The 22,917-nt window shown below is 53.4% G+C and overlaps 1 protein-coding gene across 1 annotated transcript; it reads left to right on the top strand.

The window, feature by feature from the left end:
- Window positions 1-5,217: 5,217 nt before the first annotated feature.
- Window positions 5,218-21,619, top strand: SLC2A4 (solute carrier family 2 member 4). The gene is made up of 11 exons (XM_006112124.5): window positions 5,218-6,007; window positions 10,836-10,961; window positions 16,738-16,898; window positions 17,046-17,170; window positions 17,698-17,813; window positions 18,098-18,260; window positions 18,716-18,903; window positions 19,371-19,475; window positions 19,578-19,679; window positions 19,982-20,185; window positions 20,987-21,619. The coding sequence occupies exons 1-11, from the start codon at window positions 5,972-5,974 to the stop codon at window positions 21,188-21,190; spliced, it is 1,530 nt and encodes a 509-aa protein (XP_006112186.2). The 5' UTR covers window positions 5,218-5,971; the 3' UTR covers window positions 21,191-21,619.
- Window positions 21,620-22,917: the final 1,298 nt, after the last annotated feature.

Genomic DNA, 22,917 nt, shown 5'->3' with positions numbered 1-22,917 from the left:
CCACATACACCCCTGCGCATAGAGGGCAAACTACTCCCTGGAATGCACTCTCTGGGCGGGAGTCCGCAATGGGCCCCAGCGGTGTCATTCTGCAGTCGGCCACTGGGTGGAAGTCTTCCCCCAACGCTGGGTCTGAGGAGTTCCGTACGCTCCTCTCTGTGCCCGTCTACCCAGCCATCTGTGCCCATCCCCACACACCCTCTCTGTGCCCATCTACCCAGCTATCTATGTGCCCATCCCTACACACCCCCTCTTTCTATGCCCATCTACCTAGCTATGTGCCCATCCTCACACAGTCCTCTCTGTGCCCATCTACCCAGCTATCCAGGGGCAGATGACAATTTTGCAGGGCCCAGGGCAGCACAATTTTGCGGGGCCCCCCTTTGACACGGCGCATGCGCGGGGCTTCTTGAAGCACGGGGCCCGCTCTCCCTGCCCTATATCCGCCCCTGCAGCTATCTATGTGCCCATCCCCACACACCCCCTCTTTCTGTGCCCATCTACCTAGCTATGTGCCTATCCCCACACACCCCTCTCTGTGCCCATCTATCCAGCTATCTATGTGCACATCTCCATAAACACCTCTCTCTGTTCCCATCTTCCCAGCTATCTATATACCTATCCCCACACACTCCTCTATTTCTATCTAGATCATCCATATATCTATCTGTCCATCGATCCTCATTTATTTATTTTTCCATCCATATCTTTATCTATCTATCTATCTATCTATCTATCTATCTATCTATCTATCTATCTATCTATCTATCTATCTATCTATCTATCTATCTATCTCCTTCAGCCCTCTCTCTCTCTCTCTCTCTCTCTCTCCCCACACATCCTCTATTTATCCATCCTTCCCCATACCTCCCAAAAATATTCTCTCATATATGCTCCATTGTGTGTGCTCCATATATGTATGTGTTAGGTGTGGAGCTGGTGTGTGTATGTATGCATATGGTTGTTTTCCTTGTGTGTGTGCATCTATGAGGGGTGAGTGTGTGTGTGTGTATGTTTTGTGTGGATATGTGTGGGAGGCATGTGTGCAATATGGGGTACACTGCAGTGTAGTTATAGCACAAATGATCAAGTGGGGTGTATTGTGAATAAGTGTGTGTGCGTGAGTTGTATGTTTGGGATGCCGGTTGTGTGCACAGGAGCTATGCATATGAGTTGTTTGTGTGTGTGGTGTGAACTGGTTATGTGTATGTATGTGTGTGTGCCAAACTCATGCATGTATTCTTTTGTATTTGTGTGCCCCAGCATTCTGTTTAGGGTCAGGTGTTTGTGTGTACCTACTATGTGTTTTTGCGTGCATGGGTTATATGTGCACTGGTCAGGTTGTGTGCCCCTGCTGTGTGCATGTGAGTTCTAAGGGAAGGTTGTCTTGGAGGAGAGCAGGTGTGTGCTGTGTATTCTCCCCAGAGTGTGCTTTGTAGGGAGGGGGAGGAATTGTGTGTGTGTGGTGGAAGGGATTGCGCTATGAGGCTAGTTTTGTGGGGGAGTATTGTTCTGTGAGTTATGTGTGTGTGGTCAAAAGCTAAGAAACAAAGGGTAGAAATAAACGGTCAGTTTTCAGTATGGAGAGAGGTAACTAGTCGTGTCCTGTAGGGGTCCATATTGGGACCAGTCCTATTCAATGTATTCATAAATGATTTGGAGAAAAGGGTAAACAGTGAGGTGACAAAATTGCAGATGATACTAAACTACTCAGGATAGTTAAACCCAAAGCAACTGTGAAGAGCTTCAAAAGGGTCTCAGAAAACTAAGGGTATGTCTACACTGCAAGGCTATTTCAGGATATCAAAGGTATCCCAGAATAGCTATCCCATGTCCACACAAGCCACCCATTCTTTCAAAATATTTTTTGAAATAATGGGTGTGCTATTTCACCATCTTGGTAAACCTTGTTGCACAAGGGATAAGGGATGGCTCAAAATAGTGCATTAGTTTTAAATTTGGTGCTGTGTAGACAACTAAATTTCAAAATAAGCTATTTCAAAATAGATTCAAAATAAGAGATGCAATTTCCATAGCACAAATTGCATATCTTATTTCAAGTTTAGGGTGCTGTGTAGACACACCCTTTGTGACTGGGCAACAAAGTGGCAAATTAATTTTAATATTGATAAATGCAAAGTAATACACATTGGAAAACATAATCCCAACTATACATACAAAATGATGGGGACTAAATTAGCTATTACCCTTCAAGAGAGAGATCTTGGTGTCATTGTGAATAGTTCTCTGAAAACATCCACTCAATATGCAGCAGCAGTCAAAAAAGGCAAACAGAATGGGATAAACAAATAAGACAGAGAATATCTTATTGCCTTGATATAAATCCATGGCACACCCATACATTGAATACTGTGTGCGGATGTGATTGCCTCATCTAAAAAAAAGATATCTTGGCATTGGAAAAAGTTCAGAAAAAGACAACAAAAATTATTAGGGGTTTGAAACAGCTGCCATATGAGAAGAGATAAATAAGACTAAATTTTTTCATCTTAGAGGAGACTAAGGGTACAGCTACACTGTGCAGGGGACGGGGTGTTCGAAGAAGGTTTGCAAATTGCACTTGCATTTACATGTCTTCTTCTGACTCTTTTTCCAGAAGAGGCTTTTTCAGTATTTGGCCCGTCTACATGGGGCAAATGTTGGAAAAAACCCTCTTTTGGAAGCCCCTGTACACCTCGTTTTACAAGGAATAAGGGGGCTTCCAAAAGAGGGTTTTTTTCCAATGTTTGGCCCCCCGTAGACGGGCCAAATATTAGAAAAACCTCTTCCGGAAAAAGAATTGAAAGAAGATATGCAAATGTGAGCACAATTTGCATACCTTCTCCAGAACCACCCCCCACCCACCCACAGTGTAGCCATACCCTAAGGGGGAGATATGATAGAGGTCTATAAAATCATGGCTGGCATGGAGAACATAGATAAGGAAAAGTTATGTACTTGTTCCCATAACACAAGAATTAGAGGGCCACCAAATGAAATGAATAGGTAGCAGAGTTAAAACCAATAAAAAGAAGTATTCCCCCCCCCATACCATATTAACCTGTGGAACTCCTTGCCAGAGGGTGTTGTGAAGATCAGGATTTTAACAGGGTTTAAAAAAGAGCTAGATAAATTCATGGAGCATAGGTCCATCAATGGCTATTAGCCAGGATAGGTAGGAATGGTGTCCCTGGCTTCTGTTTGTCAGAAGCTGCAAATGGGCCACAGGAGATGGATCACTTGATGACTCCCTGTTCTCTTCATTCCCTTTGGGGCCACTGTTGCACAGGTTCCTGGGCTAGATGGACCTTTGCTCTAACCAAGTCCGGCCATGCTTATGTTCTTATATTCCTATGGGGAATTGTATTGTGTATGTGTTATGCTATATGTGGGGGACAGGGGTTTTGTGGGGGCACAGTGGGGACTGTGTGTGTGGTGTAATGTGTGCTATATATATGTGTGGATGTGGGGGCTCTGTGTGTTGTGTGGTAGAGGTTGTGTGTTGTGTATGTGATGGGGTTGTGAATTCTGTGTGCAGAGGGTAGAGGCTGTGTGTGTGCGTTGTGTTATGTGGACAGGATATGGGTAGAGTGTGGGGATGGTGGAAGGTTTGTGTTGTGCACATTGTGGGGTAGAGATTTTGTGGGGATGGAGCGCTAGGTTATGTGTGTTCTGCGTCTCCCTCCTGCGTGCATGTGTGGTGTAGGAGGTTGTGTACCGCGTCGCCCCCGTCATTCCCCGCTCCGCTCCCCTCCCCCCAGACTCGGGCTTACCAGGTCCCGTGGCTGCCGCCAGACGGAGTCGGGACAGGTGTGTGCAGCCGGGGCCAGCCTCCTCTCCCATCCTGCGTCACTGTCCCAAAGGGAATTGGATACCAAAACAGCACAACACACGTGCCCCGGACCCACACGCCTCTCCGCCGAGAGACAAGCAGCACAGCCCTGCCAAGCTGGCAGAGAACCCAGGCGTCCTGGATCCCAGCCCCCTGCGCCAGCCACCAGCCTGCAGAGTCCGTGGATGTGACTCTACTGCCCCACCCCCTTCTTAGCTCCAAATCCCCCCAGGCGTGGGAGTGGGAGGACAGATCAGCCTGTTCTGAGGGGGGGGGGGACAGTTCAATGACTCAGAGGCGAAAGACTCCCTGTCCTTTTAAATGCCCCCGGCGAGACATTCCCCCCTACAACCCCCACACGAGTCTCTCATTGACAGACCCTTGACATCTGACAGCTGGGAATGCACTAAAAATACCAACTGGACAACAGCCCCCCCATCTTTCCGTGTCCAGTAGCCCCCCTGCCGATTCTCCCATTCCCCTCCCCACCAACCCCCATTCCCTTCCCCGAGCGGGGAGAGAACCCAGGCGTCCTGGCTCCCACCCCCCTCTTTCCCTGCCCTGCGTGGCGGCATGATGATGCCTCAGTTTAATTTTAGGGGACAGCAGGTCCCAGCGCACTCGTGAAATAGCAGGAGGGCCATGACTGGCTGTCACGGGAGAGGGCAGGGCAGCGGGGGGCACTGCCGGGCACCAGGGGCTAATTCCGGCACTAAAATGCCCTTGGGGTGAATTGAGGACACAAGCCTGGTAGTGCCGCTGCCTCTCCCTCGCCCTGCTCCATCTCCCTCCTGACCTCACTGTGCCTTTCCCCTCCCTGCCCCATCGCTCTACAATTTCCCTCTCCCTTCAGCGCTCCTCTCCTCCTCCCTCTGCCCACCCTACCCCCACACCGAGCCCTTCCCCAGACCCCATCCACCTCTCCCCCAACCCGCGACGGGGGGAGCTCGGATGGGGAAAGGGAAGTGGGGCTGTGATGGGCTCGTTTAGGGGGCTAGGGAGGCTGGGAATGGGGAGAATAACAGAGGCCCCCAGCAGCTCCTCCCCCTCCCCCACACCCATAGGTTCCAGCCCCCAATTCTAAGCGAAAGTCAGTGACTCATTTAGTGTTGTTAAAATTAGCCAGAGGTCACCTTACTCCCTCCCCCTGCGAATATCCCCTTTAGGTTCCCTCCCCCCAACCTGAGCCCCCCAAAATCCTCTGGGCTCTTCTCCCCCGTATTCCTAGTTCTCCGACAGAGCCCCCCTCAATAACCACCCAGCCCCCCCTTCAGGTTCCTCCCCCACAACTCTCCTGACCCCGCCCCTCACTTTTTGCCAAGCACAACAAAACCGCTCCCGTGCCAACCCCCGCTACTGGATTCCTCCACCTCGGTGGAGAAGGGGAGAGAACCCGGGGACGCTGGCACCTAGCCGCGCCGCGCTGCGCTGCCCATCAGTCCCCACTGCCCTCCCAACAGCGCGTAGAAAACCCGGGAGTCTTAGCTCCCAGCCCCCCACTCTCCTCCCAGGGCAGAGGAGAGACCCCAGGAGTCCTGGCGCCCAGCCCGCCAGCTTTGGGCTCCTAGTGTAGCCATGAGGCCGGGGTGGAGCCAATTCCATAGGGCGGGCGGGGCTGGCAGCCCCCCTGTGCTTCCCGGGCTCAAGGACTCGCAGTCCCTGCTCCTGACACAGGCGTCCCAGTGCCGGTGCCAGCCGTACCCAGTGCTGTCCCCAGCCCCGCCTGCCTCCACTTTTCTTGGCTCCTCTTCTTCCTCCCCGGGCTGCCTCGCCTCTGGGGCCTGCCTCTGCTCGGGTCTGTTCCCAGCCCCCCTTCCCCTCCTCCGCTCCGGTCTGTTCTCACGCGCTCTTCCCTCTCTGCCTTTCCTTTCCTCGTCCTTCCTCTTCTTTGCCTCGGCTCTGTCCCACGCGCAGACCAGCTCCGCCTTTCCCACTCCCACCCAGCTTCTCCGTCCCTCGCTGACCTCTGGTGCCGCCTTTCCCCTGCTTCGCCCTTCCCTGCTTCGCTTCGATCTGTCCTTCTCCCGTGGGTCCCCCAATTGTTCTTCTGGGACTTGACTTTCTGATTTTTTTCATACGAGACCCAAGGACCCGCCCGGGGGTTTCTGCCCCTCACCCCTCAGGTTCCCAGCCGCCGAGATGCCAACTGGATTTCAGCAGATCAGCAGAGATGAGGTAAAACTGCTGGCTTGGGAGGGCTGGGGGGGGGGGGGGGAGGGGAGATGCAGAGCAAGAGTATGGGCCCAGGGGGCCGTGTGGGGTGATGGGCCCATAGGGGCAGCATTCAGCCACAAGGGGCGCTGGTGAGTTCTGGGGATCATGAGGACCATGGAGGGGTAATTGGAGCTGTGGGAGCAAGTGTGGAGCAATGGGATTGTGGGGTGATGGGGACCATGGAGAGCAGTGTGGGGTCAGGAGACATGGAGACTGTGGGGACAGCATGGGGTCATGGGGAAGTGATGGGGGCCATGGGGACAGGGTGAGACCACAAGGAGCCGTGGTGTGTGTGTGTGTGTGTTGGGAGCGATGCGGGTGATGGGAGCCGTGGGGAATGATTGGAGGCTGTGGGGGGCAGCGTAGGGCCATGAGGAGCCATGGGGTGGGTGATGGGAACTATGGGAAGTGACGGGGCCTGTGGGGGGCAGCGTGGGGCCACCAGAACCCAGGGTGCCTGTTGGGAGGCAATGGGAGCCATGGGGGGCAGTATGGGGCCATGAGATGCTGTGGCAGGAGCACAGCTAGGACAGTAGGGGGGCCAGTAGAGGCTGGAGGGATGGGGAATGCTGAGCTAAACTGGGGTGCCCCAGGGGGCTGCATCTGCCCCAATTCTCCTGGGTCAGTTGAGTTTCGGAGGGAACATGTGTCCCACAATTAATGCTCCCTCCACACCTAGCTCCCCTCCTCCATGGCAATAAAATCCTGCCCCCCTGGTCATGGCATTAAGCAGGAGAACATGGGGCTATTTATACTCCAGCTATTGTGTGAGGGGGGGAGAGACACGTGATCCATGTTAGCCAGCACAGATCTGGGCTGCCCTGTGCGTTATTCGGCATACGTGTGCATGGCTGGCAGACTGACTGGTATTCAGGACATGTGGGGAGTGATCTATGAGATATGGCACATGTATAGGGCCCTGCATAGCTGTGGATTAGCATGTCTGTGATGCAGCAGGATGTATAGGACACACATGTGATGCCGTGTATCTGATCTGTGTCACATGGCATGTGTATGTTAGCATGCCATACAGTGCAGGATGGGTAACTGTGTGTTATCTGGAACTCACCTGTATGATACTATGTAGCTGGACTGGTGCCTGTGTAGCAGCACACAGGTGCCTGAGTGTGTCTGTTACAGATAGCAAACAGGAGGAGTCTCTGTTATCTAGAACATATGTGTGAAGCCATGTATCTGATCTGTTATATGGCACATGTACGGGATAGCAGCCTTTGTTTTAGGGAATGTGTGTGGGACATTGTGCATTTGTGTTGCATAGAACAAGTATATGGGGCTGCAGTTCTGGTCCCCCAGATGTGAGATGGGTAGTTTTGTAGCACATGTGGGGAGTAATGTGTTTATGAGATGTTGTGTTTCTGTAAAACTGGACACATGCGAAGTAGCACACATGTTGTGTTTTGTAGCTGGCCTGTACTGTATAGCACACAAGAGGATAGTGTGTCTATTATAGCACACATGCATGGTATCACGTCAGGTCTATGTTCTATAGCAGTGTTTCTCAACCTTTTTTTATAAAGTACCCCTTTAAAAAATAATAAGTACCCCGAGTACCTAGTTTTCAGACACACAATTTTTTTTCTACCGTTGCAACACATTTGTTTAAACAACTTAATCATAGCTGGGCGGGCGATGAAATTTCTGGGTGTAAAAAGTACAAAAATAATAAAACGCTGTAAAACTTAAAACAAAAATTCAGTTTTCTCCAAATTTCAGTTGTGTTGACGTACCCCCCCAGACTTCTTTCAAGTACCCCTAAGGTTACTCTTACCACTGGTTGGGAAACACTGTTCTATAGCACATGTGAGGGTAGTGTGTCTATTATAACACCTCTGGGTGTTGTGTCAGGTCAGTGTTACCTAACACGTCACATCAGCTGGTGTGTTTGCCTCCCACTTCTCCCATCCCCCCACCAGCGACTGTGAGGCATGTGGTGCGCTGTAGGGTTTGGGAAGTCATCTAGCAGGACCGGAAATGGCTGCTGGTGATGGAGGCTCTGGCCACTGCGAAGACCCAGCCTCTGTGGCAAGGATAGTAGGGAGAGCAGGGGCAGGTTTGTTACCCTTGTGGGCATGGGAGTGCAACACTGACCCCTGTGGGAGAGAATCAACCTGTGTGTGTGTATCTGTCTGTGTGGGGAGTGTGGGAGCACAGAGCCAGGGAATCAGATGCGTGTCTGTGATTGTGTGTATGTGTCTGTGTGTGGTGTGGGGGTATATGTCTGTGTGGTATGTGGATATATGTATTTGTGAAGCATGTGTCTGTGTGTGATGTATAGCTGTGTGGTGTGTCTGTGGAGTGTGTGTCTGTGTGCAGTGTGTGTATGTCTATGGTGTATTAGCATGTGGTGTATGTGTCTGTAGTGTATGTGTCTGAGATGTGTCTGTGTTAGTGTGTCTGTGTGTGGTGTATGTGTGTCTGTCTGTGGTGTGTGCGAGCATGTGGTATATGTGTCTGTAGTGTGTGTGTTTGTGTGTGTGATTGTGTGTGTGTTTGTGTATCTGTGTTGTGTGTACATGTGGTATGTGTGTCTGTGAACAGTGTGTGTTTCTGGGGGTGTGTGCATGTGTGCGACAGAGACAACCAGGTGTGCATGTGCGTGCGCACACACACACCGCAGAGTAAGGAGCGTAGCCGGAAGGGTGTAGATAATGATTTGCCTCTGATCTGTTTGTATAAGTCAGGTTTTGCATATAGGCCTGGGTGTGTGTGTGTGTGTGTGTGTGTGTGTGTGTGTGTGTGTTAGTGGAAACACAATGCAGGGCACATGGGGCATCAGTAGTTAACACATATTTCAAAGGCAAGTGGCCAGTTCACACCCCTTCCAGGGGTGGAGGGGCCCATGATTGTGTGTAATTTGTCAAGAGACTCCATGAGATGCCTGGGGACATGCAACTCATGAGAGTGTGAGAGACTCCTGTGTGCAAAACCTGTGTGTGTGACACTGGGTGTGTGTGGGACTCATTTGTGCACAAGTGTGTGTATTGTATGTTCTGTGGGTTTGCACAGGGCAGTTAGGTGGGGATGGAGGAGAGGGGAGGGGAGCTCTGGGCTCCCTTCCATGACCTAGGAGTGTGGGCTTGATACCTGCAGCCTGGACCCTGGGCACAGCCCAAGTGTAACCTCTGTGCAATCTCCTGCCATACACGAGGCCCCACCAACTAGCCCCCGTACTCCAGGATCAGATGAGAGCCAGCACCCCCTAGAGGGGACAGGACTCGTGCCCCATTCCCTGCATCCCTGAGCCAGCCAGTCCCTGCCCTGGGGCTGGATGGGCGCTGGCACTCCCTAGAGGGGACAGGCCCCTGCCCCATTTTGCCCCCCTCTCCTCCCCAGCAAGCTAGTCCCTGCCCTTTGGCTGGATGGGAGCTCTCTGCCCCCCCACCCCCCAGAAGACAGGGCCCCGTCTCCATGTTATTTCTCATGGGGCTGTGGCAGATGGTCGGGACATCCTTCTCTGTTTACATTTCCTGAGCCTCCTGGCTCCCGGACCTTTCCTAATAAGGGCTGTTTTCAGCCAGGGGCTGTGGCTGGCTGAGGCGAAAACCTTCACATGCATCAGTGGGAGGATGGGGGGAATGAGAAGAGATTCCCCCATTTTATAATCCCCTCCATTGATCCCCACAGCCACCAAAGCCCAACAGGGCAGGATTGGAACTGGGAGGGAGGGGTAGGTTGGGAGGAGGTGCAGAGGGTTCCCCAAATCGGTGCTGCCCCCCTGTCATGGGGAACAGGGCCTTTCCAGGGTCTTCCCATGCACAGGGAGCAGTGGATGAAATTGGGGGGTGGGGGGTGGAGGGGAAGGTACGGCATGGGAGCAGAGAGTGAATGAATTAATCTTTAGTGTCCCCCCCCATTTTACAGAGAGGGAAAAACGGAGGCTTTTAAAGGGGAAGCATCTCAGACATGCAGGGTCGAGCCCAGGAGTCTTGGCCTTCAGCTTCCTCCTCAACCCCACTGTAACCCACCAACCCTCCCTCCCTCCCGAGCTGAGGTGGGAACCCAGGTGTCTGGTCGTGTTGGGGAGGGCCATGCAAGAACCAGATGAGGGCAGAGGAAGTGAAAGGGCCAGGCTGAGTCAGAGGAGAAGGGAACGTGCCAGAACGCAGGCACACTAGGCTCTGCAAAACCCTTCTGTGTTTGCATGTGAAGGAGAAGGGTGTGTTACTGCTCCGCCCGTTGTGCGAGCCCCTGCAAGCCCCTCTGGGTTTGCACGAGGCTTTGCCTCCTCTCCGTAGTCACGCAAAGGCCAGGAGAAGCTGACACCACTGCCTGGGGCTGTGCAACTCTGGGCAATTGCATGGGGGGATAAGTAGGCCATGCAGCGCTCACGTTTGCTGTCCACCTCCAGTGCTGCAAACTTCCCTGCAGCAGTGCCCCCCACTCCCCATGCTGCAAACTTCCCTGCAGCAGTGCCCCCCACTCCCCATGCTGCAAACTTCCCTGCAGCAGTGCCCCCCATTCCCCATGCTGCAAACTTCCCTGCAGCAGTGCCCCCAACACTGCACATTTCCCTGGAGGAGTGCCCTCCGCCCCCCAGCACTACAAACTTCCCTGAAACAGTTGCCCCCTGATCCTGATGCTGCAAACTTCTCTGCAGAGGTGTCCTCTGCCCTCTCAATGCTATAGACATCCCTGCAACGGTGCCCCCGGCTCCTGATGCTGCGATCTTCCCTGGAGCAGTGCTGGGTATGCGGCAAGGGAGGGCCCTTCCACTCCTCAGGTGTGCAAGTAACCCATCTTTGGGGGGGTGCCACTTGTGTTTCCACAGGAGGAGGAAGTTGAGCAGGAAGTCAGGCCAGGCATAACCTCCACTCTAGTGCTCTCAGTTTTCACAGCCGTGCTGGGCTCCCTGCAGTGTGGATACAACATCGGGGTCATAAATGCCCCCCAAAAGGTAAGAGATTTCCTCTTTCCCCTCTAGCGGGAACCAGCTCTTATCCAGCCCCAGGGCAGAGACTGGTGACTCAGGGGGGCAGGGAATGGGCCTATCTGCCTTGTTACCCCTAAGGAACATTGAGAGCTTGTGGTGTGAAGCTAAGGAGTGTTTCAAATCAAAGAACCTGTATTGGAGGGGCACCAGCAGAGCTGGGGAAGCCCAGGGCTGGGCTGGCAGGGGCTGGGGATGTAAGGGTATGTCTACACTACAAAGTTAATTCGAACTAACAGATGTTAGTTCGAATTAACTTTGATAGGCGCTACACATGCAAACCGCTAGTTCGAACTTAATTCGAACTAGCGGAGCGCTTAATTCGAACTAGGTAAACCTCATTCCACGAGGACTAACGCCTAGTTCGAATTAAGTAGTTCGAATTAAGGGCTGTGTAGCCACTTAATTTGAACTAGTGGGAGGCTAGCCCTCCCCAGCTTTCCCTGGTGGCCACTCTGGGCACCACCAGGGAAACTCGTCTGCCCCCCTCCCGGCCCCGGAGCCCTTAAAGGGGCACGGGCTGGCTACGGTGCCTGTGCCAGGTGCAAGCCTGCCAGCACCCAGCCGGCAGACCCTGAACCTGGCACAGCTCGAGCCAGCCACCCACTGCCACCCAGCCCTCCTCATCTTCCCGGGACCAGGCTGGCAGCTCAGGTCCGCCCAGGTCCGCAAGAGGCAGGCGCCCACCTGGTCCAGTGCGGACATCGTGGACCTCATCCACGACCTCCACACTAGGCACAGGAAAGTGGCCGTTTAGGGCAGGATAGCTGCCAGCCTGGCCACCCAGGAGCAGGTGTGCATGAAAATCAGGGTGGTCCAGTGAGACCCCCGATCCTGAGCCCTGAGCTTAGAATGGCCGTACTGGGTCAGACCAAAGGTCCTTCTAGCCCAGTAGCCTGTCTGCCGACAATGGCCAACACTAGGGACCCTGGAGGGGATGGTCCGAAGACAATGACCAAGCCATTTGTCTCATGCCATCCATCTCCAGCCTCCCACAAACAGAGGCCAGGGACACCATTTCTACCCCCTGGCTAATAGCACTCCATAGACCCAACCTCCATGACTTTATCTCACTTCTCTTTAAACTCTATGGGTATGTCTACACTACCCTCCTAGTTTGAACTAGGAGAGTAATGTAGGCATACCGCACTTGCAAATGAAGCCCGGGATTTGAATTTCCCGGGCTTCATTTGCATAAGCGGGGAGCCGCCATTTTTAAAACCCCGCTGGTTCGAACCCCGTGCAGCGCGGCTACACGGGGCACGAACTAGGTAGTTCGAACTAGGAAGCCTAGTTTGAACTACCTAGTTCGTGCCCCGTGTAGCCGCGCTGCACGGGGTTCGAACCAGCGGGGTTTTAAAAATGGCGGTTCCCCGCTTATGCAAATGAAGCCCGGGAAATTCAAATCCCAGGCTTCATTTGCAAGTGCGGAAGGCCTACATTACCCTCCTAGTTCGAACTAGCGGGGTAGTGTAGACATACCCTATTATAGTTCTAGCCTTCACAGCCTCCTGCAGCAAGGAGTTCCACAGGTTGACTATTTCCTTTGTGAAGAAGAACTTTCTGTTATTAGTTTGAAGCCTGATACCCATTCATTTCATTTGGTGTCCTCTAGTCCTTCTACTATGGGAACTAATGAAGAACTTTTCTTTATGCACCCTCTCCACACCACTCATGCTTTTATAGACCTCTATCATATCCCCCCTCTGTCTCCTCTTTTCTAAGCTGAAAAGTCTCAATCTCTTTAGCCTCTCTTCATATGGGACCTGTTACAAACCCTGATCATTTTAGTTGCCGTACCCTCTCCCACCTCCTTTTCCCAGTCTCCCCGAGTTTTGTTCAATTAAGAGAGTTTCTGTTTTTGAACACGTGTCCTTTATTTTGTACATCAGGAAGGGGGGCTAGGGAGGAGTAGGTGGAAGGAGGTGAGGGAGGAATGGGGTACGAGCCCCCGATGGGGAAGACTGGGGTGGCTCCTCGGGGTGGAAGCTCTCCTGCAGCCCCCTGATTGATCCCCACCCCTCGACGGCAGCCTGCAGCAAGTGCAGCTGGGCTGATGGCCGAGTGCTGTGATGTGCCAAGTGTGGGCACTCAGGGCACTCCAGGCCAGGTCTGCTTGCAAGTGGGGAACCCCTGAGAACTGTCTGTCCGGGTTGGGGGTCGGGTCCCTTTAAGCACAGACCTCAGCTAGCTTGTGACAGAAGCTCCACGCTCTAAGTCCTAATCTGATGCCCTGCCGGCACTGCTTCCAGCCATCCTTAACCTCAGTTCAGGGTCCACTCAATGTGGACATGCTAGTTCGAATTAGCAAAATGCTAATTCGAACTAGTTTTTAGGTCTAGATTCACTAGTTCGAATTAGCTTAGTTCGAATTAAGTAATTCGAATTAAGTTAGCTCGAATTAGTGCTGTAGTGTAGACATACCCTAAGCGACTAATTGACTACTTCATAAGCATAAGCTCATCACTCAACTAGTCGCTTCCCCCCCGACCCCCTCCGGCTGCCTTCATTAGAGAGAAGCAGCAAGGTGGAGGGGAGCAGGAGCTGATGCTGGGGAGAGCCAACTTAAAAGCCAGTTCCCCCAGCACCATCTCCGTGGGGGGTAGGGGAGGCAGAGGCATCCCTACTGCTGCACCTCTCTCTTTGAAATGGGAGAAATTAATCTCTCATTTCAAAGGGGGGGCAGTGGGGTAGCACGCATCCCCCTTATTGACATAGGGTATGTCTACACTACAGCACTAATTCGAACTAACTTAATTCGAATTAGTTAATTCAAACTGGGTGGGGTTGCGACTTCTTTGGAGGATAGGGACATAATTCAAAATGACCTTAGCAAGTTAGAGAAATGGTCAGAGGTAAACAGGATGAGGTTTAATAAAGAGAAATGCAAAGTGCTCCACTTAGGAAGGAACAATCAGTTCCATACATACAAGATGGGAAGCGACTGTCTAGGAAGGAGCATGGCGGAAAGGGATCTAGGGGTCATAGTGGACCACAAGTTGAATATGAGTCAACAGTGTGATGCTGTTGCAAAAAAAGCAAATATGATTCTAGGTTGTATCAACAGGTGTGTTGTAAGCAAAACTCGTGAAGTCATTCTGCCGCTCTACTCTGCACTAGTTAGGCCTCAGCTGGAGTACTGTGTCCAGTTCTGGGCACCACATTTCAAGAAAGATGTGGAGAAATTGAAAAGGGTACAGAGAAGAGCAACAAGAATGATTAAAGGTTTAGAGAACATGACCTATGAAGCCAGGCTTCATGAACTGGGCTTGTTTAGTTTGGAAAAAAGAAGATTAAGGGGGGACATGATAGCGGTTTTCAAATATCTAAAAGGGTGTCACAAGGAGGAAGGCGAAAATTTGTTCCTCTTGGTTTCTGAGGACAGGACAAGGAGTAATGGGCTTAAAGTGCAGCAGGGGAGGTTTAGATTGGACATTAGGAAAAAAATCCTAACTGTCAGGGTGGTCAAATATTGGAATAAATTGCCAAGGGAGGTGGTGGAATCTCCCTCTCTGGAGATATTTAAGAACAGGTTAGATAGACGACTGTCAGGGATGGTGTAGACGGAGCTTGATCCTGCCTTGAGGGCGGGGGGCTGGACTCCATGACCTCTCGAGGTCCCTTCCAGTCCTATTATTCTATGATTCTATGAAACTAAGCTAATTCGAACTAGTGCATCTAGACCTAAAAACTAATTCAAATTAGCGTTTTGCTAATTCGAACTAGCATGTCCCCATTGAGTGGACCCTGAACCGAGGTTAAGGATGGCTGGAAGCAGTGCCGGCAGGGCATCAGATTAGGACTTAGAGCGTGGAGCTGCTGTCTCAGGCTAGCCGAGGGCTGTGCTTAAAGGGTCCCGACCTCCACCCCGGACAGACAGTTCTCAGGGGTTCACCGCTCGCTTGTCTAACTCGATGAGGGACAGCAAAGCAGTCCTGTCTTGGATTGCCCTGAGTGCCCACACTCGGCATATCACAGCACTCGGCCATCAGCCCGGCTGCACTTGCCGCAGGCTGCCATCCGGAGGGGGTATCAATCGGAGGGCTGCAGGAGAGGAGCCCGCAGAGCCACCCTAGTCCTCCCCATCAGGGGCTCGTACCCCATTCTTCCCTCACCTCCTTCCACTTACCCCTCCCTAGCCCCCCTTCCTGATGTACAAAATAAAGGACACATGTGTTCAAAAATAGAAACTCTCTTTATTTAACAAAACTCGGGGAGACTGGGAAAAGGAAGTGGGAGAGGGGAAGAGAGAGGGTGGGAGAGGGGAGGGCAACTAAAACGATCAGGGGTTTGGAACAGGTCCCATATGAAGAGAGGCTAAAGAGACTGGGACTTCTCAGCTTAGAAAAGAGGAGACTGAGTGGGAATAGGATAGAGGTCTATAAAAGCATGAGCGGTGTGGAGAGGGTGCATAAAGAAAAGTTCTTCATTAGTTCCCATAATAGAAGGACTAGAGGACACCAAATGAAATGAATGGGTATCAGGCTTCAAACGAATAACAGAAAGTTCTTCTTCACAAAGCACAGAGTCAACCTGTGGAACTCCTTGCTGCAGGAGGCTGTGAAGGCTAGAACTAGAACAGAATTTAAAGAGAAGTTAGATACATTCATGGAGGTTGGGTCCATGGAGTGCTATTAGCCAGGGGATAGAAATGGTGTCCCTGGCCTCTGTTTTGGAAGGCTGGAGATGGATGGCACGAGACAAATGGCTTGGTCACTGTCTTCAGTCCATCCCCTCCGGGGTAGCTGGTGTTGGCCACTGTCGGCAGACAGGCTACTGGGCTAGATGGACCTTTCGTCTGACCCAGTACAGCCATTGTAAGCTCAGGGCTCAGGGTCGGGGGTCTCACTGGACCACCTTGGTTTTCATGCACACCTGCTCCTGGGTGGCCAGGCTGGCAGCTATCCTGCCCTAGACGGCCACTTTCCTGTGCCTAGTGTGGAGGTCGTGGATGAGGTCCACGATGTCCGCACTAGACCAGGCGGGTGCCCGTGTCTTGCAGCCCCGGGCAGGCTCCTGGGAGCCACCAGCCTGGTCCTGGGAAGAGGCGGAGGGCTGGGTGGCAGCGGGTGGCTGGCTCGTGCTGTGCCTGGTGCAGGGTCTGCTGGCTGGGTGCTGGCAGGCTTGCACCTGGCATGGGCACCGTAGCCAGCCCGTGACCCTTTAAGGGCTCCGGGGCCGGGAGGGGGGCAGATGAGTTTCCCTGGTGGTGCCCAGAGTGGCCACCAGGGAAAGCTGGGGAGGGCTAGCCTCCCACTAGTTCGAATTAAGTGGCTACACAGCCCTTAATTCTAACTAGTTAATTCGAACTAGGCTTAGTCCTCGTGCAATGAGGTTTACCTAGTTCGAATTAAGCGCTCCGCTAGTTCGAATTAAGTTCGAACTAGTGGTTTGCCTGTGTAGCGCCTATCAAAGTTAATTCGAACTAACTTTTGTTAGTTCAAATTAACTTTGTAGTGTAGACATACCCTAATCGAGTAGTTGATGGAAATTCTATCAACTACTCAATTAGTTGATTAATCAGAATTTAACAATCCTGCCAGGAGCTGCGGATCAGGAGTGAGGGGCACTGGCAGAGCTTGGGAGGGCTGGACTGGGCAGGGCTGGCAGGAGGTGCATGAGGGAGTGAGGTGCACTGGCAGAGCTGGGGGAGCCCAGGGCTGTGTTGCCAGGGGCTGTAAGTCGAGAGTGAAGAGCCACCATGCATTGACCCCTGTTCTCTTCCCTCCCCAACACCTCCCAGATCATCGAGCAGAACTATAACACCACGTGGCTGATACGGCACAATGCCTCCATTGACCTATCCACACTCACCACCCTCTGGTCCCTGTCGGTCGCCATCTTCTCTATCGGGGGCATGGTCGCCTCCTTCCTGGTGGGGGTCGTCTCCGAGTGGCTGGGCAGGTAACGTCTCTTTGCCATCCACCGGGGGGCGCTCTCCCCTGACAGGCAGGGCTGGCCCCAGGGCAGCGCTAGAGGGTGCTGTGGGGCAGGGAGGAGAACACAGGGCTGTGGATCTCCCCATCTCACTCTCTTTCCCCTGACCCACAGGAAGCGAGCCATAATCGTCAGTAATGCCCTGGCCTTCCTGGGGGGGGCGCTGATGGGGCTGGCCAAGCTGGGCTGCTCCTATGAGATGATGATCCTTGGCCGATTCCTGATCGGTGCCTACTCAGGTAATAGGCAGCACCTGGTGGCCAGTAGGATGGCTGGGATGAGGTGGGGATGAGGCACGGCTCCGCCCACTCTTTCACAGGGATCCAGTGCGTGGGTTGGTGCCAGGAAAATGGGCAGGGTGGACATGCCTGGATCTGGGTGGGAGGGTAGGTGCTAGGATCTGGGTGGGTGAACAGTGGATGCTGTGGGGGGTGAGGGGGGTGCCTTCGATCCAAGGGGCGCTGTGGGTGGCGTGACCTGGGCGAGTACCACGTGTTCTGGGCACTGCATGATCTGGAGGGTTGCTAACATGGTGGGTGTCATAGGTGGGAACTTGGGGCCTGGGTGGGGGAATGGTCATCGAGTTCTACACATCACAGGTACCATCCCCCGTCCTGGTTATGGCTCCGTCATTAGCATGCAAGCCTTATCTTTTAAAAGGGGGGGGGTATGTAGGAGGGGTGGTCACAACCCTCAGCCTCAACACCGCCCCCAGATCTTGGGGGTACACTGTCCCTCCATTCTCCTGATCAGCTGTTCCCTCCAGGGCTGGTTTCCGGATTGGTCCCCATGTACGTAGGGGAAATTTCTCCCACCAACCTGCGGGGGGCACTAGGGACCCTGCACCAGCTGGCCCTAGTCATCGGGATCCTCATTGCCCAGGTAACAGGCACTTGGGGGGTACCATGATGCAGGGGACAGGTGGGCCTAGCAGGGGGTGATGTGCTGCAGGGGAGGACTCAACAGGGAGCAGGGGTCCAGCATGGGTGCTATGCTATGCGGGGCTGGGTTGGGGGGCTAGGCAGGGGTGCCCGGCTATGGGGAGGACTTGGCAGGGGATACCATGCTGGGGGGAGCTGGACAACAATGTGGTACAGCGGGGGGTGCCATGCTACAGGGGTGCAGCTGCAGTAACCGACCTACAATCTCTCTCCACCTCCCGGCAGGTGTTCGGACTGGACTCCATTCTGGGTACCCCAGAGCTCTGGCCCCTGCTCCTAGGTGTAACAGTGGCCCCATCCGCCCTGCAGCTGGTGCTCTTCCCCTTCTGCCCTGAGAGTCCCCGGTACCTCTACATCATCCGCAACAAGGAGTCCAAGGCCAAAGAGAGTGAGTCCCCCGCTGACCCTTCTTTTTCCCACCTGCCCGGTCATCTCCTCTTCTGCCTGTCCATCTGCCCATCTGTCCCCTCTTCCTCCCACCCATACATCCATCCATCCATCCCCTCTTCTGTTTGCCCGCCTGTCTGTCCATTCTCTCTTCTACTCGTTTGTCTGTCCTTCTGTTCCTCTATCCCCTCTTCCACCCGCTTGTCCATCCATCATCTCTTCCTCCCACCCACCCATCCATCCATCTGTCCATCCATCCCCTCTCTGCCTGCTGACCTGTCCATCTGTCTGACTGTCCATCCATCCTGTCTTCCACCAGCCACCTGTCTGTCTGTCCATCCCCCAATTCCGCCCTCCCCCATCTCTCTACCTCTCCATCCCCATGAGTTGTCCCATCCCTTTGTCCCTCATTGCTCCATCCATCTCTCCCCTCCGGCCCCTCCCCTGGACTGGCAGGTCTGAAACGGCTGACAGGACACAGCGACGTGAGCGAGGCGCTGACGGAAATGAAGGAGGAGAAGCGGCGCATGGACATGGAGCGCAAGGTCTCCATTGCCCAGCTCTTCCGCTGCCGGGTCTATCGCCAGCCGCTGCTCATTGCTGTAGTGCTCCAGCTCTCCCAGCAGCTCTCTGGCATCAACGCGGTGAGATGGGGGAGCAGGGCTTGGCTGGGAAAGATGGGGGGAAGCTTGGAGATGGGGGTGGAGCTTTGTTGGGGAGGGACTTAGGGAAGATGATGGGAAGAGCCTGAGGAAATGGAGGTGGAACTTGGGTGGGACATGAGAGCCATTGGGTAGGGGAGGAGTCTGAGGAGAATGGGGCAGAGCTTATGAGAATAGGGGTGGAGTCTGCTTGAGAGAGATGCGGGGTGGAGCTTTCCTGAGGGTGGCACCTGGAGAAATTGGGGCAGAGCCTGGATGGAGAGATGGGGTGGAGCTTGCCTGGGAGAATGGGAGGCAGAGTCTGAATGGGAGAGATGGACCTTGATTGAGGAGGAGTCTGGGAAATGGGGGTGGAGCTTCAAGGAGACAGGGCAGCAAAGTGAGACTCCATGGGACCTGGGGTGGCCCCATCTGGGCTAGCTCTGACCCCCCTTCTCTGTCCCCCTCAGATATTCTATTACTCCACCAGTATCTTTGAGTCAGCTAGGCTGGAGCAGCCAGTGTTCGCCACCATCGGTGCTGGCGCCATCAATGCCGCCTTCACCGTTGTCTCAGTAAGAAACCCCCCTCCCGCTACGGCCTGCTGCCTGTTGGGTCATCTGTCTGCACCCCCTAAAATCCTATTTCTCCCCCTTTTGTTTCCCCTCCTCCATAAGCTGTTCCTGGTGGAGCGGGCAGGGCGCCGGACGCTACACCTGGTGGGACTGGGAGGCATGATGGTCTGTGCCGTGGTGATGACTGTGGCACTGGTATATCTGGTGAGTAGCCAGAGTTCAACAAGTGGTCCGGGGTGGGGGAGACTAGGGGTGAGCGTGGCCCTGCTTGCCAGGGGAGAGCACCCCTACAGAGCCTCCTGCTCTTCTCCCTGCCTTACAACATCCCTCGCGCTACTCTGGGGCCAGCCCTGCCTGCCCCTTGCTGAGCCCCCACCCGCCGCACAGCTCTCCCCTATGGCTGCGCTGGGGCAGTGGCACTGGCCCTTACAGCCAGGGAAGCACCCCTACCCCCCGCAGTCTCACTGTGCAGGTTCTCAGCCTGCCCCCTGTCTGTCTCCCCCCAGGAGCAGGTCCCGGCTATGAGCTACGTGAGCATGGTGGCCATCTTCGGCTTTGTGGCTTTCTTTGAGATCGGGCCAGGGCCCATCCCGTGGTTCATTGTGGCCGAGCTTTTCAGCCAGGGGCCACGCCCAGCTGCCATTGCTGTGGCAGGAAGCTGCAACTGGACCTGCAACTTCATCATTGGCATGGCCTTCCAGTCGGTGGCGGTGAGTGCAGCTCTCCACGCTGCCCCCACTGGCAGACGTGTGTGTGCAATGCTGCTGTGTGTGTGTGTGTGTGTGTGTGTGTGTGTGTGCAATGCTGCTCTGTGTGTGTGTGTGTGTGTGTGTGTGTGTGTGTGCGCGCGCGCACGCGCACTCTGACTGGGGGTGCAGACTCAGGGATGAGGCACTCAGGCCTGGGACAGAAGGTTGGCACGGCCCCACATGGCCACACAACTCTGTGTGCACACATGGGTACTCATAATGCCAAACACCTCTGTGTGCATGTATGCAGGCATCCATGGGTGGCCACAGTGCCACACAGCTGTGTGTGCATGAGTACCAAAACTCAATGCAACTACATCCTCATCCTCATCTCCCATCTGTCACTTGCTGCTTTTCCCCTTGCACCCCATTCCTCCAGGTTCAGGAGGGGCTTGCCTGTGGAGGTGGGTCTGAGAGCTGCAGCCACCCTAGGAAGGTAGGAGGCCAGCTGAGGAGGGACTAGAGAGTGTGTGATGACACAGATTCTCCCCCGTCCACAGTAACTGGACTCTTGGTGACCAGTCAGATCTACTGTTAGTTCAGTCGAAAAGTGGGCATGTGGCCATCCTACCCCTACATAGGGGGCAATACGTTACTCACATGCCCACCTGTACAACTGCTTCTGCATGCCAGATGGAGCAGTGCCATCCACCTGCGAGCACCCTGTGCCTGGGGGGCAGTGTCTCCCACGCGTGCTCGCTTGCAAAACCCGCACAACTCCCTTTGCTTCCAGCACTCACCCCTTTCTCTCCTCTCCCCTAGGACGTCTGTGGGCCATACGTCTTCCTCATCTTCGCGGCCCTCCTTTTGGCTTTCTTCCTCTTCACCTACTTCAAAGTCCCTGAGACACAGGGCCGGACCTTCGATCAGATTGCTGCCGCATTCCGACGCACCCCGTCGCTTCTAGACCACGAAGTCAAACCTTCCACTGAGCTGGACTGTCTGGGGCCAAACGACAACCCCTGACCCAGAAAGGGAGCGATCGGACCGAGAGACACAAAGAGGAATGTAACAGTAACTCAGCACTTTAACGACACAGCAACATTTAGAGATTTTTTTTAGCTTAGTTATTTTGTTGGTTTTTTTAGCCTCCGTGGGTTTTATTTTTAGGATTATATATACAGTGATTGCGTTGTATGTCTGTGTGTGTCAGGGCCATGTTGGGGAGCTGCAGCAGCTTAATGCAGTGACAAAAAAAGGGGGGGAAATGGGTGGAAATACCCGTCTCAGATAGTTGTGAGCTTTTGGAATTGGAGGTGGGGAAAGACCTCCCCAAGACCACATCCAGAATCCTGAGGCTACGTCTAGACTGGCCCATTCTTCGGAAGAGGCATGCTAATTTCTAACTTTGGAATAGGGAAATCCGCAGGGGATTTAAATATCCCCCGCGGGATTTAAATAAACATGGCCGCCGCTTTTTTTCCGGCTTGGGGAAAAGCCGGAAAAGAGCGTCCAGACTGGCGCGATCCTCCGGAAAAGGGCTTTATTCTGGAGGATCGCGCCAGTCTGGACGCTCTTTTCCGGCTTTTCCCCAAGCCGGAAAAAAAGCGGCGGCCATGTTTATTTAAATCCCGCGGGGGATATTTAAATCCCCTGCGGATTTCCCTATTCCAAAGTTAGAAATTAGCATGCCTCTTCCGAAGAAGGGGCCAGTCTAGACGTAGCCTGAGTGTATGACACTAGTCCATGCTGCAGGCTCCAGAACTACTGACTTCAATGGCTACAGCTGGTGGAGTAGATTATATATTGATGCAGAGATGGGAGATTTTTCCACTGATGATAAGACAGAAGGAGGATGCAAAACTCTGGTGGACTTCTTTTGATCCTGCTGAATGGTTCCCCTCTTCCACGGAATTGAGCAGAATGAATGAGACCTCCTCATGTGCTCCTATACCAAAAGCTAGAAAGGTTTGTGCAAGAAGTCCAAGCATTATGAATGTCACCAAGTGCCTCGCACCCATTGAATTGCAAGGCTCCTATGGGCAGGAGCTGCAGCTCTCTCCTCTACACATAAAGCATCTAGTTCAGTGTCCTGACTCTGAGAGCGGCCAGCACCAGGTACATTAGAGGAAACCTTCCAATGATATAGTGGCATCTCCTCTTAACTCCCCATGGCTGATGATTGATTTCTAGTGGCCAATATCTTGAGAACTCACAGAAAGGAGAGCGGATGCTTCTTCCATCCAAGCCAGCAGAGCCAAGATTTAGAAATGGGATCTCCCACGATGCCCACCAGTTTGGGGCATCATGGCAATTTTGAGCCTAAAGCCAATCAGCTCAGAGGCACGTCATTCAGTAAAGTGATTGGGATTTCCTAGATGCTCTGACCTGGGACATCCCTTCCCATCCATCTTCTGAGGTTTGTAGGAGGTCTGTGAGGACTTCACCATTGTTCCTGGACAGGGCACATCAAGGGAATGATCACCTCATCTTTGGAGGAGACTTGGTTGCAAGGAGAAAACAAGGGAAAAGTGAACGCTATTGCCAAAGACAGGGAGGCCTTTGAAAAAGGCTGTATCACGTTTTGTGAATTCGAGTCTGCACCAGTTGCAAGTCCATGCAGAAAGTGATTATGTCTACTGCTTATGTCTATAGGCACAAGGAATGACTAGATTGGATCAGACTCATGGTCCTGCTAATGTGTTTTAACTGGATGGCAATTTTGGATGGGATTGGAAGATTGGGCCAAAAGA

This window comes from Pelodiscus sinensis, chromosome 22 (genome assembly GCF_052426305.1).
Source record: "Pelodiscus sinensis isolate ZL-2025 chromosome 22, ASM5242630v1, whole genome shotgun sequence".
NCBI lineage: Eukaryota > Metazoa > Chordata > Testudines > Trionychidae > Pelodiscus > Pelodiscus sinensis.
The sequence above is the reverse complement of the archived record's forward strand: the minus strand, read 5'-3'. Positions and strand labels throughout refer to the sequence as shown.